Source organism: Bactrocera tryoni, chromosome 1 (assembly GCF_016617805.1).
Source record: "Bactrocera tryoni isolate S06 chromosome 1, CSIRO_BtryS06_freeze2, whole genome shotgun sequence".
Classification (NCBI taxonomy): domain Eukaryota; kingdom Metazoa; phylum Arthropoda; class Insecta; order Diptera; family Tephritidae; genus Bactrocera; species Bactrocera tryoni.
In genome coordinates, this window is record NC_052499.1 from 186,826 (window position 1) to 203,720 (window position 16,895).

Here is a 16,895-nt window from a genome sequence, read left to right on the forward strand (position 1 = left end):
TTGGAATCACTTCATTACATTGCTCACGTCAGTAAAATAAATATGACTGACACGATTTGAAAACGTGGAAATTGGTTAAAAGCAGGCTAAAGAAGAGACAACTTTAATTGATTTAATAATGTTCATGTTATTATTTATTTTATGTAATTTTAAGTTATAGTCTAAATTTTTAACGAATTTGCGACCTTCATTGGGAGTGCGTTCAGCTAGAACTTTTTAAAATTTACATATTACAATTTCTTTCTTCGACTTTTCAGATTTAGTGTTCACTTACTGACTGCTTAAAGCATGTATAGTATTACAAGTTATACAACTCTTACTTAGTGCTTAAATATCTTAAATTTAATTAGTTGAGCTAATAACCTACTTACCTATTGAAGTTTCACAACTTTGTTCCCCTTCTTGCTTTTCGCGATTTGAAATTTTACTTTAATACTGTTAACAATAATAATTACAATACTTTGGTATTAATAATTGCTGTTGTTAATACAATTATTAACTTAACTTGTTTATATTTTATTCTTCCAAAAAAGGCGTTTGACATGTTAAAGGGAATAATCGAAGGGGAAGGAAATGCGTTTTCGAAACGTGTGACGAATTACAATTGAGTCACGTTTTCCCCATGGCCTGCAGAAGCAGCAGAAAAGATAAATGGCAAGCGAAAGCGGACTTACTAAGTCGATGGGAGCCTGCCACTGACATTATGGCCGATGCAGAATACTCTCCTGTAAGGGATAAATTAATTAAAGAAACTTTGAAAGATAATAATAAAAAGTTGATGAATGTATTTGTGAATATTGATATGTAGAATGCCTTCAATACTTAAGCTATGTAGTTCTTAACTCTTACCGCTAAGCACGTGAAGGTCGACGGAAACGGAAGCACTATTCGATGGCTCACAAATGTAGGTGTCCGAATCCAGCTTCCGAACGCATGGTATTATTAACGAACCGATCTGTGATGTATAAGTAAATAAAAATATTGTAATTTCGTGGCAAAAACACTTTATACTTACCGTATTACTACTGCTGTCAGCATTACCGAATATCGTACGATCGATTTCTGTGTACCAACCCATTTCATTATCATTTGTGATTTGTGTTTTGCCGCGAAACCAGATAATGTACGCTGGTGGGTCCAGCGTATCACGAACAATACAGTGCAATGCCACTCTGCTGCCCGCCTTCACGAAACGATTCCGATCACCAATAAGTTCAGTGTGGGGTACTAGTGGAATAAAAGTAATAATTAAATATAATATACATATATGTATGTACATATATGTATATATAATGTAAAGATTATATAAATTTTGTTGATATAAGGTTGTGAGAAATGCCATGAATTACTAGTGGTACTCATTTAATGTCGCAAATTGTTGAAATGGTGAGAACAATGCAATGATCCATCGTAAAATTTAAGGAGTATATTCAGAAAACCTGCCGACATTCAAGCGACTATTTAAAACTATTTAAAATTCTAAAACTGATTTACTAAACATTTTATAAAGACACACATATCTTTTTTCTCTAATTATCCCTTCTGGTTCTGTTGAAATTTGTTTCTATGATGTTGTTACAAAGAAATGTAATGTAGTGGAATGCATCCGACACTTACCATAAAGAAGGTTTACTTGGCTAGAGTAATTATAAATCCAGATAGTCTCTACTTACCCACCACTCCTAAATGGATTTTAGCGCTCATTTTCGGTTCGGTGGGCACTTGGCATTCATACCAGCCTTCATCGCTTTTCTGTACGTTTTTGATTTGTAGTGACCAAGTGTTATCGCTCTGGCCTTGAAAAATAGATTGAAAGCGCTGATCGGAGATGAAAGTTGCTTGGTCGACAGATAGAATATGTCCATCGCGGAGGCGCAGCCATGAAATTGGCTTATTCAAAACGCGCTGAATCTGTTGATGAATGAAAACGATTATGCATTCTGATGAAACTTTTTCATGTGTTTTTAAAAATATCTTATGAAAATACACTAAGTAGTAGGCTTTTGTGCAAAGAGTGAACGGAGCTTCATTTTGTTTGCGGTAGGTATATTAGATAAAACCACTTACTCAAGAGCATTGCCTTGAAGTTTTGTTAATTAACAAGTAGACTCTGCACCAAAGGAAATCAATCGTTGAAAAGTGGTTTGCTAAGTTTGAACAACACGAAATGAATACCGACTACGATGAAGTCAGTGGACTCCCTAAAGAGACTGTTACCGACGAAAATATCAAAAAAGTCGCCAATATAATTTCGGACAAAAATAATAAGGAATTGCTGATTCTGAAGATTGTTTGAAATTATTTAATCGTAATAAAACCGAATTTTTGCCTTGTTATTGGACAGTGAATGACACATGGTTCAATTATTTCACACCGGAGTCCAATCAACTGTCTGCCGAGTGGACTGCACATTATGAACCGATCCAAAGCATAGAAAGACGCAAAAGACGGCTGGAAAGGTTATGGCATGATTATTTTGGGATAGATGTGGTATAGTATTCATCGACTATGTTTAAAAGAGCAAAATCTTTACATTGCCTTGTTGAAGCGTTAAAAACACCGAAAATTGTCAAAATAATGAACACCAAATGTGTAATAACTTTTAACCACTTACGTTGCATGATAAATAGGCGTGATTTCCCAATTGAACGGTAATGTTTTTGGTTGTCAGAGAAAAGTTTGGACGGCGTCTGTTCTGTTGGTAGGCGGCAATATAAAGTTGGTCCTCGGATTTCGTTGACATGCTGGATGTTACTGGTTTTATTGAAGGAGTTGGGGGTGGATACTTTGTCAACTGGTCTATAACAAATGGCGATAATGGTGGTATAAGTGTGGGCATCGAAAAGCCTTTTAAGAGGTCGTCAGGTGCCGATGAAGTCTGTTTCGATGATACAGTTGAAGGTAATGAAATTGGAATTGATTGCTGGGCTACAGGTGGTGTTGAAGATGGCAGTCCATAAACAGTTTTCACTAAATCTTTAGTTATTGGAGTCAAGGAGTATTGTTCAGCTAATATTGAATGAGTTGTCATTGGATTTTGTGATAAAGCAGTTTTCGTAGTTGTGGACAATGAATCTACAACAGGTGTTATTGTCATAGACGTTCCTGTTAAAGGTATCGCTGCGTCCTCTGATTTAGCCAACGTTGAATCTGAGAGATCAAAGAATACCCGAATATTTAAATATTGTAATTAAATTAAATACGTTTTCAAACAATAATGGTTTGCATATGTACTACGTAAGAGCTTCACTGCATTAACTGTTGGTAGTCAGTTGTTGTGTTTTAGATGTTAAGGAAAAAGCTAAGATAAAGTATCAGAAGTCAAATGATCGATTTTCCGATTCTTTATTTGCTTTTATCTGTACGCATATTACAAAGTTCTGTTCTGATGCCTTCATTGCTTGAGGTTTAGTTATTTAGTACAACAAAAGCAGCTTAGGAGAATAATGGAAAGTATGACGTAAATGTAATTTAGTTTAAAATTTTTAATATTGGTGAGCTAGTTTATGAGGCAAGCAATCTCTCGCATATATTACTATGTATATTAAAACCTATTGCTTCCAACGTTTGGTTAAGCTTTCTTTATGAAACAAAACCTCCTCAGGGTACCAAAGGCAAAGAGATGTACTCTATGTTAGACGTTTGAGCCAGTTTCTCATCTCGGTCGTGCTGAGAACCTTGTTGTTATCCGAAAAATGGAAGGAAGTACACAATTTATAAGGTTATGGAAACTAATCTATTACACTCTTATCAACATCGATTCAATTGTTATTACTAATGATGTATAAGAGGTCTTTTATGCTTCTGTTGGTAAAATAACATTAAACTCGTTAGTGATTTTAATAATTTTACATTTCATATATTAGTGAAATTGTTCATAAATGGTAACTGTAGCCATAAGAACGGGTGTATTTTAACAGATGACAGATGCTGCCTGCCACCTGCTATCTTCAATGCACCTTTTGGAGGTGCTGGCACACAATTATGTTAACATATGTAAAGATCTTGTAATTATGTATATTTACTTACTCGATTCCACTAGTATGAAAAACAAAATTGCTAATAAAAATTTCCATGTTATAATGCATGAATTCATATCCTTCATAATTTGATGATGGCTAGTGCCGTTGCAGTTATTATTAATGTCATTCTCTGCTTGTGCGTTGTTCGTGTTCTTCATATTTATTCGTCTCTGTAGTTTTTCTATGGTTAGAGTTGAGATTTTTGTAAACTTGTAGACCACAATTGTCCGACTCTCTTTGTGTTTCCCTTGAGATATATTCACGCTGTGATTTTGTGATGATTATTAACGGCTATGGTAAATAAAAATAAATATATTAAGGTAAATCGTGGGTGCAAATATTTACTGCATTTTTATTATACTAGTCGTTCGTTCACATTCAGTGTAGTTGGAACTTGATATACTTGAATTCAAAATATTTAACTGAATATTGCGGTATTATTTCGAATATCAACCAGTTAGTTTTGATTCACAATTCTATTTATTCAAATTGCTCGTAACTGACTCGAATGTGAAGATATGTGGTTTTCTATATTTTTACTTACGCTATATGTGTCACTGAGTGAAGAAAAAACAACATGTTGCTAGTTGTATTCATAATTTACTGGACCTTAAAATTTTAAAGAGAGCTTTAACAGTTCAGAGGTATACCAAATTACCAACTAACAGTCAGGCGAACAAATACCGCTAATAATTTTTAAATATGCTCTTATGGGACTCCAAAAAAGGTAATATTTTCACCATCTCTTTATATTTGAATGCTCGTATATCCAATATACACAAAAGCACAACCGGCGGGCTGTTGTGCACGATATGAGAGGGTAATAAAGGTAATAAATGGCTTTTCGTTGCCAACATATGTCTGTTCGATTTGTACTATATGTACGCTCATAGCAAGAAAATGAAAACACATTTAACCACAATTTTTAACACATTTTGCAGTTTTTCTTCCTCATCTTGCTTTAATCTCATCGCAAAAAACTATCAATATCAGTATAGAGATGCCATTTTTAAAACTTAAATCACAATTGCATTGTTAGTTAAGCTAGGAAAATAGTCACTATTGCAACCGCATCAGATGTCTTCAACTCAGTGTAAGAGCTTTTTCGCTGATGTTGAATAAATGAAGTTCCTATTAGTGATGTAGGGATGCAGTGACGCCATTTTGCTCCATTTGTCCGATGTTTTTATACTCTGGCAACCTGTTGCTAAAGAGTATTATAGTTTTGTTCACCTAAAGGTTGTACGTATCATCTAAAACTAAGCGAGATAAATATAGGGTTTTATATATATAAATGATCAGGATGACAAGAAAAGTTGAAATCCGGGTGACTGTCAGTCCGTGCAAGCTGTAACTGAAATTTGGTATGCGTGTTTCTTAGTACAAAACAAATTACGACTTCGTAGATAAGCCCACGCCCACAAATTGCTATTAAGCGAAAACCAATAAAATGCCATAACAAAGCACTAAATTAGGATACAAAACTTTAATTTGGACAAAAATTGTCAAAATCCGACAAAACTGTTTAAGCCGCTAGGTACGGAATATATGGCCCCAGTATCTATAGTTGACTTTTGACTGAAAATATCGGTCATTGTGTGAGACATGCAATTGAAATTTAGAGATAATCCTTTCCTGACAATAGCAATTCGGTGTACATATAAAAAATGAGTTGAATCGGGTCAATACTTCCCTAAGCATCCATATACCTAATATAATGATTTTCGAACTTCCAGGTGACTTTATGGTGCATATATCGGCCAATATTTTAAAAAATTAAAAAACATGTTTCATTCAATACAGTATATTTTTTTACCTAAAATATATATGACTGGGCGGAAACTTGACCTACCCACCATATAACTATTACCAGTATTTTAGAATATCCGGCTGAATTTACTCCATATGATTGGTGATTGTATGTGAGGTACCTTAATGATACTCAGGGAATATTTTTTTTAGTATCTGGCATGATAATAGTTAATAGATAAAATCGGGTCGGTACTACCCCAACTCCCACATACTACATACGATGATTTCGTTTTTCTAACAAATCGTATGCCGAATTTGTCGGTCAGTATATGAGTTATATAGAGTGTAAGAATCTATAAAATTGCTTAGATTCCGATCCTCTGTGTGATGGTTTCCGTCTTAAGGTATTTACTTGGCTTTGATGCTTGCAAGAGTATGAAATGTTCGGTTGCACCCGAAATTAGCCCTTCCTTAGAAATAAAATTGTTTTATTTCTCATTTTTCACTATGTTTCGTTTTTCATTCTTGACATTTCAACTTCGCCAAGCACTTCTTTCGCGCGCATGTCCGTTTCAAATGTTTCAAATATTCATCAGCGTTTACTTTCCTGATTATCCTAAGAAAACACACATGTGCATGTTAATTGTCAATTTCATTTCCATTTGGTTGAATTCTTTAGATTCTTATTATTCTCTGAATAAAAGATTTAAATAATCTCTGCGAAAGGCCCCAGACAGAATATCAAGAATGGAGAAGTCGCAGTCAACCGACCCAAAATCGTGTGAGATGGCGACATCTTATTGAGGGCGTATACTTCAGTGGGGGGGATTCAAAGAAAATTTTGTTTTTTAATATTAGCAATCAAATTTTTTTTTGCACACAAAGAAAAGTAAATAGTTTAGTCAATATAAAACTATTGAGTTCAGAATCGATTTTCCTTTATGAATATGATTCCGCCGGGAGAATTAACCCTGTTAAATTTAAAAAAACAGCGCTTTGGCGCCGTTACTGTAATATCGTCAATACAAGTTAAAAATCTTTGTTGGAAGAAATTTTGCTGTAACTTTTTTGGATATATGGTACATATTTTATTTTAGCTGTACACTCTTGCATTAACAATATATTAAAACAATTAAAATGAAAAGGGCACTGTTCACATATCTGTCCAAATCCGCGGACACGCCCCCATCGTTTAAATATCCCAGGTAAATCGCTTTGTGAATCGGCAGTTATTGCTTTCTCCCGCAATTAATAAATTGTTTTCATTGCCATAAGTACAGATTTAGCGGGGTCCATTTGTCTGTATATAGCCGAACTAGATTCTTAATTATACCCTGAACAGGGTATATTAAGTTTGTCACGAAGTTTGTAACACCCAGAAGGAATCGTCGGAGACCCTATAAAGTATACTATACATATATAAATGATCAGTATGTCGAGCTGAGTCGATTTAGCCATGTCCGTCTGTTCGTCTGTCCGCCTGTCTGTATATATACGAACTAGTCTCTCAGTTTTTAAGATACCGTTTTGAAATTTTGCAAACCTCATTTTCTCTTCAAGAAGCTGCTCATTTGTCGGAACGGCCGATATCGGACCGCTATAACATATAGCTGCCATACAAACTGAACGATCGGAATCAAATGCTTGTATGGAAAACTTTCACATTTGACAAGATATATTCACGAAATTTGGTATATGTTATTTTCTATGGCAACAATGTAATCTTCGAAGAAATTGTTCAGATCGGTTAACTATAGCATATAGCTGCCATACAAACTGAAGATCGGAATCAAGTTCTTGTAAGGAAAACTTTCATATTTGACAAGATATATTCACGAAATTTGATATATGTTATTTTCTAAGGCAACAATGTAATCTCCGAGGAAATTGTTCAGATCGGTTAACTATAGCATATAGCTGCCGTACAAACTGAACACATAGTTACTAACAGAAATGCACCTGTGAAGGGTATTTAGCTTCGGTGCAACCGAAGTTAACGTTTTTTCTTGTTTTAAATATCTGTTTACTCAATTTTGCATGTGTCTGTTTGTCGAAATGACAGATATCAGATCACTTGAGCATACCAACTGATCGATCTAAACAAAGCTCTTGATAGACAACTTTTTTATTTTAGAATATTTTCCAATTTTCGAACAAATTATTCAGATCAGACCACTATTGCCCATAGATACCATACAAATGGATCGTTCGAAAACAAGATCTTTTTGTTTATTAAGTCAGCTTAAGTCGACTTGATTCTTCTTCAAATCAAACAATTTGGCTAGAAAGAACTAGCAAAACGTTTTCCAGATGCAAAACGGCCGGTTAAATTTTCAGATTTAGGTCTACATACATACATATGCAACAAAAAAGCACTTGTGAAGGGTATTATCTATTGGCATATTTTCAAATTCCTACCACTCTCTGCTTGAGAAATATTGTGTAAAATTGTTGTTAGTTAAATAAATGGTTTCTAAATTGTTTGACTTCTTTTCTGGGAAGCACTTACTTAATGGTTATATCTGAAACAACTGCCTTAACTGACCTAACCAAATCATATACCCACCGTACTCTTGAAATACTTGTTTATAAAGTAGAAGAGAATATCAGAATAATTTTGTAAGGCGTCATTATTATAGAGAAATCTCCGTAAACAATACTTCTGATCATGTTATTAGTATATAATCTTTAAACTGTAACTTTCAGTAATTCCAAAGTTTTATATTTTTGTTTTGCCTTGCTTTTGTGCTTTTTTTCTTTTCGCACATAAATAAATAAATAAATTACACGTATTTTAACCTAAACTTAATTAATAATCGTTCGTGATACTTGTGTGCGACAAGTAATACAACTTGCATGGTTTATATTATAGATGTATGTATTCCAGTCAATTTATTCCAGGCCCTAAACTTCATTACACTCAAGAAACAGTTGATGACAATCATATCCGGAGCGTCCCCTGCGTCCCGCATCGTATAAATGTTCGAACTTACCATCGCTGGTGCGATCCAGGAAGTAGCTTGTAGCATAACTGAAAATTAAATTTCTTCGTTGATTACTTCCACCGTTTTCTAATACTCGCAATACTTACGATCCCAGCTGGCAGAAGATGCTGGCGCCTCCAATTTCACGAACACATTCTGAGTTTGCTTCACACATATAGCGTTGCATACATTTGTCGTCCGCATTGCGGTAAGTACGCACGTAACCTTTCAGAAGAGAGAGACCGGCAACTGTGGCGTCACTTACCGAGTCCCGTTTGCCCATCGAGCGAGCGGACAACGACCGATGGGAGAATGATGTCTTCAGTGCATCTAGCAGGTTCATCACGATTTGAATGAACTGAGTCAGCCGAAATGCAAAAGTAGATAGAGAAGCAATAATATAAACAGAGAATAAAGAAATTACGTTTTTTTCATTAAACTACTCAAGAACATACATACATATGTATGTATAAACGAAGATTTAAGTATAAATATTTATTTATAAATGTGTGCGTGTGCTAATAGCTGTGTAAGCTTGCCAAAGTGTGCATAGGTAACTAAAGTACACAGGTAAATTATAATGGAGAGTTATGTGTTTTTAGTTGGTTTTTTGCATGTGAGTACTAAAATGTGATCTGTGTAATGTTTATATTGCTATTGTTGTAAAATGTGTATTGTAAACATTTCTTTATCTTCTATAGGTAAAAGCATTACGTTGTTTACATACTATTTTCCATCAATTATATTTTTAATAGTTTGTTTATTTTTAATTTATAATTTACTAATTCATCAAAATGTTCTTTTACCTCTCCAGCTTGTTTCGCCATCGAATTCACTTGATCGGGATCTTTGGTACCAAGCACTGATGACAGCACAGCAGCTAAGATGTTCTGTTGCAAGCGAGAAACCACACAAAACCAATAATTCCACACACCATTCAGTTTGAGATAGTTTTCAATATTTTATGTATTGATTTGTTTTGTACAAGAACAACAAAAATAATGGTAAAACAAAAAGAATAGGTTTTTGGATTAAAAATATTTATGAAAACAGATTCTACGACTACGCATACGTACATATGTAGGTCTGGTATGTACATACATATGTAAGTATGAATTTAGGCAGTGGAATTTGAGAACTAATTAAAGACAGAGGGAGGGGCATACATGTGCAAGCACATCTGCAAATATTCCGTTTTTGTAGTTTTTTCTATCGCGAAATATGGTACTAGTTACACTCTCAGCAAAATATCTAAACTCAAAACAGATATGAAGTTATATATGTATATAATATGTATATAGTATAAACGATCACGATGACGAACGGGCTAAATTGCGGGACTTTTTGTTCGTTCGTGCTTGCGAACTTGAGGGTTGGTGCACATGTTCCTTGACCCGAGAGGTTGATACATATTGCAGATGGGCGATATCGGATCACTGTTGCGGTTATGTTGAAAGCTAGTAAATACGAATTTTTCAATTTCCGTTTCATTTTATATCGCAAATATCGGATAATCTACGATTTGTGTATATTATCGGGCCATATGTACATATGTAATATATTACAATTGCGTTCTATGTTCACGGATATGTAAGTATATTCTATAGTTTAATGAATAAAATGGGCGAAATTTTTTGAGTCTTGTGAGAGAAGTAATCGTATCGGTTACACCCGAAATTAGCAATTTCTTGCTTGATTTTGTTTATGTTTTACGTATAATTCAAATATACAACTATTATTTGTGCATATTTAATACTATCGTTAATTAAGATTAAAGTGAACCATTGGATCTGTTTGTCTGTACAGATATAACATAGTTTGTAATTGGAAATTCTGTTAGAATCTTGAAGTTTCATACTGCACTATGTATCCATACAATATGTTGTATGTACATTCTAAATAAACCGTTTGGTAAAATAAAACATACACCTAAAAATATAAATATAAATAATTAAACAGTTTTATGAAAATCATAAACTAACCATTGCCCTTGTTAAACTCTTTTCTTATATTATATACATATGTATGTATGTATCTTACATTGTTGAGTGGTAAAGCATGTAAAAGCAGTACTTTTTAGTTATATCTAAGGAATTATTTACACTAAATGATAAAATGCTATGGGATTGTATAAAGTGCACTTCAAGTTTCTACTATGCAAAATGTGATTCAATTTGAAAAATTTATCATTACCTGCATTGGTGAGCCGCCGTTGTCAACCTTATCAATGCCGTCGCTTGGAGCACCGCCTCCCAACAGAGTGTTAATGATTTTTAGACCTTAAAGTTGAGAAAGAAATGTAAGTATTAAATAGCAATTTTTACCCCTTGAATATTGCACTCACCCATTGATATTACATTGGCCCATGGTGAGCCACCAAAACCGACAGAGTTGTCGATATCGTCAGACTTAGATGGCGCGTTAGCTGCTCCATTGAAGAACATCGTTAAAACAGTCGACAACATATTGGACCAGGAAAAACCAGTGGGAGTCTCGCTTAGTTGGTTGACCACATCGCCGTCATCTTCGACATCATCTAAAGCCACTTTTTTTGAAGCATTGGGTTTCACCGCATATTTTCGGCCCGTGGATTCAGCTGTTGATTGATAAACAGGTGACTGCTGCATTTTCTGAAGAAGCTGCCGTTGGTAAACTTCATTTTGGGGATAAGCATATGTGAGGAGCAGGTAGTTGGTAGAAACTATTAAAAGTAGCAAGTAAGAGTAAAGCCGGCGTTGGTTAAGCATGCTGTAGGGAGAAAGATGAAACGGTTAATTTAAAAAAACACAGCAAGTGCAGTTGAAAAAAAAGAAAAGTCAACAAGGATCATGTCTACATGATATTCTTATTTGCATTTTCCTAAACGATATTAATGCGACAACCATATTTTTTAAGTTTTTGATTTGCTTTTTACTTGCTCATTGATATTTAACAGGTGTGTTGCAATTGTCATGTTTAAGAAGAAATTGTGCATTGCGACTTTTTCCACTTACATTTTCTGAAATCATTGGTGCAAAGCAAAAAGAAATTTAATATTATGAAAATATTCTTATTATTTCGAGATTATGTGCTAAACGAAAAGGCAAATGTATAATCTTCAGATGAGTTTACTTCAATGGACCATTTTTTTATACAAAACACTCATTCTTCCTAACGAGTAAACAACCTAACTTAATATGTGCGAGAAAATTAACTTAAAGAAAGTTCAAATAACGGCACAAATTAATCTCTTCGTATGGTATGTATACTGAGGAGATGATTTCTGTTTGAGACGCGCCGATATCTTACGTTCGTTTATTACAATTAAGTGTGCTTACCGCTTTTCTCAACAGATGTTTTCAATTTACCCCGGACTACTGAATATATTCACTATACTCTCCCTGCTTGCCAGTTAATTTCACATATGTATTTATGTATTTAGCTCAATAAGTATGTATACTTAGGTATAAATTTCTGTAAAAGTTCATTTGTATGTGCATATGTGTACTTGTAGTAAAGCTTCGGCTGCTAAGTAAGTCTTTCAAGTTGAAAAGAGAAATGCAACTATCGTAACAATTGTCTTCGAATAGCGGCACTTGACCACATTTTTGTTGTTTTTGTTGTTTCTGCTATTTCCGCTGGATTTTCTGGTTCTATTCCCCTGTTAGCACTACGATAATTGAAACGAGTGACACAAATCGCATGTTTTAGACTGCGGTAGCTGTTCGCCATGCAAGCATAAGTTGCCATGAGAAGCACGCCAGCACGTTCCTCGATCGCCATAAGCAAATTAAGAAGAATTTGTGAATTATGAAAGTTGAATTTTTTATTGCCAGTGCTAATCAATCAAATACCGTAGTTGATTAATCTATACTTTCTACGTACATATGTATGTATTTATACTATTGTAGTATTTGAAAAATGTAAAAAATCAACCTCAAAACCGAGAAAAACATAATGGAGATACTGTATACCTTGCGAAGCGACAACAAAAGATTGTACCGCTATATGCCACCTGGTAACGGAAAAATTATATATGCATGTATGTATGTCATTTGCGTTCTTTTGGTTTGCAATTTGGAAACATTTGTATCTGATTTAATTCATAATTACCGCTTATAAGTCGAGTTCCGGCAGAGAAAGTGAAATTGTCGCAAGACGTTTAAATTAATTGTTAACATTTAATATATATGAAGTACCTATACAGTTACTTTGGTATCATTAATTTTTTTTTTGGAGATTAAGCGAAGATGAAAATGGAAGACACGATTGCTTTTTCACTTTCATCAGTCCACACATAAAATCAAAAAACAAAAAAGCCGCAATATGAACAGATAAAGGGAGAAAAGTGTAAGTAGAAAAGGCGGAGAAAAAAGTAAAAGTTTATTGACCGTAAAAGTTGTGCGTCTTTTTTGTCGCTTTTTCAATCATTTTCGCCGGGCTAACATATTAAAAAGAGAAATCATTGCCATATATGCAGTGGTTATTGATTGATCCAGGGAATAATTAGCTGTTGGTTATTAAATTTGCATATAGGAGTATAAAAGACCCATCCTCCCCAAAGCTCACAACAATATTAATATTGCTCAGCTTTGAAAATGGAAATGGATTTTGGGTTCAAGTATTCTGATATTTTTAGAACGTCATTGTGATATACATATAGCACGTATGTAAATAATTTTAATTTGATATATCGTGAAATATCCTTCCTTAAAAGACAATATGTACATATGTATATAACAATTTTTTTTTTGTTTTTTGTAATCAAAAATTCACAAAATTCACAAAATTCACGGTCTTATGAAGAGCTTTTGTGAACTTGGAAAATATACATACATATACATTCTATCATAGCCTTTAAGCGTTCATAAAGTATCATTTCTTTTATATAGTAATTAATGTGTGGACTTTATTTCATGTGCGTCTCACGTTTTAGTTAAATTGAGCACAACTATGCACTTTGGTTGATTTTAAAATCAAATACAACGCAATTACGAAACCAAATCGTTTACTTTTACTTTGAGTGATGCAATGCGATTTATTCGGGTATCCAAAAATGCATGGGTATATAGACAACGGCCCTTAAAGTACCCAATTTTTAATTTTTGTTTAAGACATTAGAATATTTAGTAACAATAATTTATTTTTCAAAATGTGTGTAATAACTACATATGTACATATGTAAATATTTTTTTCTGGTATTTGAAGATCAAAATTTGTATGGTACTTGTATGTTTTGCTGTGAGATAAACTAAAGACAATTGCGCCAAAGTAACGGTATAAAATATGGTAGTTAATAAACTTTCTTTACTAATTATTTTCCCATATACCTGTTCACATACATTCATACACTCGTGGCCACGCAAACCTTACCACTATACTTTCTTAAATTTTTCTTCGGACTTTTTCGTTCGTTCGGGATTTTCTTCAATTTTGTTTTTTCTTTATGTTTTAAGTAAGCATAAAACTAAATTATATCATTTCATTATAATAATTTAATGAGTAAAACACAAATTAGCTTTTCTGTGCTTATACAAAAGCGGCCGAATTTATTGTTTTTAAAGTGATACACCGATTAAACTTCGTGTTTCAACTAAAATCAAATAAAATAAAATATTAATTTCAATTGTAGTGTAAATGAAAATAACTTAAAAAAGTAAAAAAAAAAAATCATTTTTTCATCGCATGTCAGTCTTTTAAATTTAGAGCTCATTTAATAAAGCTCACTATCTTTCAATTGATTTATCTATATCTGAATGTGTTTTGTTTTTAATTTTTAATATTTTTGATTATTAAACTATCATTATCTTATTTCTAAATAAAAAAATTTTATACCGCAAAATACTTGAAAATTTTTAGTGGTAAGGTTTGCGTGGCCACGTGTGTATGGACATACATACATACATCCATATTCATTTCGAAACAGTTGTACTTTTTCTATACGTTTGACAGTTAAATAAAACAAAAAAAATATATAGTGTATATTTCATATCTTAATTCGATATAAATGCAGAGAATTATGTATGAGTGTATGTATGTATGTACAATATGTATACCTACACACACTGCGCTTTTAAGCATAACAAAAAGCAGAGTGTGTCAAGTCAACAGTAAAACTTTCTCCACTCAAGCAAAAGCCGAATGCCAGCCAATCAACAGATGGAATCACAACAACTACAATAATATAAAAACGGTATGTGCATACATACATACATATTTACATACAAGTATACTGATGTAAAAGTTTGTGCCTGAATTCGTTTTGGTTAACTGCTTCGATATACATACATAAGTATAAAATTTGTAAGGAAATGATATCAATTTTTAAAATAAAGCTTTATAATTTCAAAAGCAAAACCGAACTATGTTAGTTTATCTTTGAACTTGACTGAGATAATTGTACGTTATTGTGCATATAAACATATAAGTATGCCGTTGCATATGTTCAGATAAATTCATTTAAATGCTTTTGTTTTGTTCATTTCCAAAAACTCTTAAAAAATTTCAAAATATTTTACGAAATAGATCTATGTATGTATGTATCGATTTTTTGTCCATGACTTCGACTAGGTAAGCGTGCTCTTATGTATGTACATATGTAGCACTTATCTACGTACATATAAATTTAATTGTATTATAATTATTATGTTTAAGACAACTTCTTCGTTTCGGTTTCCCATATCAAACAGCTAACTTGTTTGTATTCTTTCACAATTGTTGTTTGCTGTTGCTATATTGTCTTTTTGTATATTAACGATTTAATTCTTAAGGTTCTGTTATGACTGTCGTTTTGACCTACATTGTAAAGTATATTCGAGTGTGTGAACTCGAACAAGCACGAAAACGTGAGCACACAATAGTTGGTGTAAATTAGTCCTAATTCGCTAGAAAGTGCATTCATATGCACATTTTTAATACCGCCGTCCGCTATCCCATTTCGAATGCGTAAAAAATTTGCATACATACATACATACATATGTATCTTCTTTCTCTCATACGGTTATATTGGTTAATGCACCTTAAGTTTTGCTGAATTGAAAATTTTTAGCTTTATGTTAAGTAGATAAATAACTTTCTAATTCTTTTTTTAAATATTATATTTCAGGGCTTCTTTCGCTTACTAGCTTGTTAGTTATTTCAATCCAATTAACTTAACATTGGACATTTTAAAAGATCGATCATTACAAAATAAAAGCCTTATCGATTCGTTCATTTAAATATAACGCCATAGCTTACTTTTATTTGCCTAAATTCTTGATATTTTTGTCAATGGTTTCCCGTTTTAAGCAGAAGGCAGGCAGATATGCTATATACATACATATGTACATAGGTATTTACTGATGTTTATAATTTCTGGTAACAATAATTATTGAGCGGGAATTCATAATTGATTAGAATAACTTGTAGTTCTTTGAAAATGAGCATGGACTAATCACTGAAATATACTAAGTTCTTAAAAAATATTCACGTCAGATATTCACTGATTTTACATTATATATTTATAATATACATACATACATATATATTTTAATTGTACACATTTAATTATTCCGCAAAAGGCAAGCCTCCGTGCTAACATACACATTCACGCAAGCCTTCCGCGGATCGCTATCATAAAAACTCACCTGATTCCAGTTGGTGATTTTCTCTTTCGCAATTCACTTGTATTCTACAGAACTGTGCAGTTAACTATTTCTCGTAACTGCGGACTCAATCACTTTAATATTTGCTATTTAGGATCTTTTATCCAACTGTGACACTTGCGATGAGAAATATATATATACTTTTAACATAAACGTTAACGTTTGTAAGTTAAATTTTCACTGCACTGACGTTAATCTTGTAACTTGTTAGGAAATTGCCGACATCTGCATACACAGTACGATTTTCTTTGACTATAACAAAAGTATTCTTGCTCTAATTTGCTAACTTTTCACAATCTACACTTTGGTTTCGTTTTGGTGCTTTCTACGGTGATTGTATTTTCGTGCAGTCGCTGTAAGCGATTTCTTTCGTCTGAAACAGCGATCGCCTTGAACTTGGGTTTATATAGTCTGACCCACATTCCAACGCTGTAGGAGCGATTAAACCAACTACCAGTTGAGAGTTGCCGAAGAAATTTACAAGCAACAAGTTGCAGCAGTAGTTTTGTTGCCGC

General features: G+C 33.2%; 2 protein-coding genes and 1 long non-coding RNA gene across 7 annotated transcripts; 1 reads left to right on the plus strand and 2 right to left on the minus strand.

The window, feature by feature from the left end:
* Positions 1-460: 460 nt before the first annotated feature.
* On the minus strand, positions 461-5,133 carry LOC120767866. 3 transcript variants are annotated; one of them, XM_040094192.1, is made up of 7 exons: positions 4,763-5,133; positions 4,030-4,313; positions 2,615-3,150; positions 1,674-1,911; positions 1,016-1,227; positions 850-955; positions 461-725 (listed from the first exon to the last, which is right to left on the minus strand). In XM_040094192.1, exons 2-7 carry the CDS (start codon positions 4,178-4,180, stop codon positions 610-612), a joined length of 1,359 nt encoding a protein of 452 aa, XP_039950126.1. In that variant the 5' UTR covers positions 4,181-4,313; positions 4,763-5,133; the 3' UTR covers positions 461-609. The 3 variants fall into 3 exon arrangements, with proteins under 3 accessions (XP_039950126.1, XP_039950136.1, XP_039950116.1); XM_040094202.1 differs by having other exon boundaries at positions 4,707-5,133; XM_040094182.1 differs by having other exon boundaries at positions 4,567-5,133.
* A 3,253-nt stretch (positions 5,134-8,386) lies between these two features.
* Positions 8,387-16,736, minus strand: LOC120780134. Of its 3 annotated transcripts, none has more exons than XM_040112421.1 (6): positions 16,363-16,736; positions 11,103-11,506; positions 10,952-11,037; positions 9,565-9,648; positions 8,866-9,116; positions 8,387-8,805 (listed from the first exon to the last, which is right to left on the minus strand). In XM_040112421.1, exons 2-6 carry the CDS (start codon positions 11,503-11,505, stop codon positions 8,679-8,681), a joined length of 951 nt encoding a protein of 316 aa, XP_039968355.1. In that variant the 5' UTR covers position 11,506; positions 16,363-16,736; the 3' UTR covers positions 8,387-8,678. The 3 variants fall into 3 exon arrangements, with proteins under 3 accessions (XP_039968355.1, XP_039968360.1, XP_039968364.1); XM_040112426.1 differs by lacking the exon at positions 16,363-16,736 and adding an exon at positions 11,752-11,871; XM_040112430.1 differs by lacking the exon at positions 9,565-9,648.
* On the plus strand, positions 9,023-9,774 carry LOC120780151. Its single transcript, XR_005705824.1, has 2 exons — positions 9,023-9,328; positions 9,573-9,774. It is a non-coding gene; the product is annotated as an uncharacterized LOC120780151 (long non-coding RNA).
* Positions 16,737-16,895: the final 159 nt, after the last annotated feature.

Bases quoted from the DNA above. Each gene is read 5' to 3' on its own strand.
- LOC120780134 (XM_040112421.1), bottom strand. From the start codon at position 11,505: ATGCTTAACCAACGCCGGCTTTACTCTTACTTGCTACTTTTAATAGTT. The intron at 11,038-11,102 runs GTGAGTGCAATA...CTCAACTTTAAG, and splicing joins GGCCAATGTAATATCAATGG to GTCTAAAAATCATTAACACT. The intron at 9,649-10,951 runs GTAATGATAAAT...CGCTTGCAACAG, and splicing joins ACGGCGGCTCACCAATGCAG to AACATCTTAGCTGCTGTGCT.
- LOC120767866 (XM_040094192.1), bottom strand. From the start codon at position 4,180: ATGAAGAACACGAACAACGCACAAGCAGAGAATGACATTAATAATAAC. The intron at 1,912-2,614 runs GTAAGTGGTTAA...ATTCATCAACAG, and splicing joins ACGCCTATTTATCATGCAAC to ATTCAGCGCGTTTTGAATAA. The intron at 1,228-1,673 runs GTAAGTAGAGAC...TTATTCCACTAG, and splicing joins AATCCATTTAGGAGTGGTGG to TACCCCACACTGAACTTATT.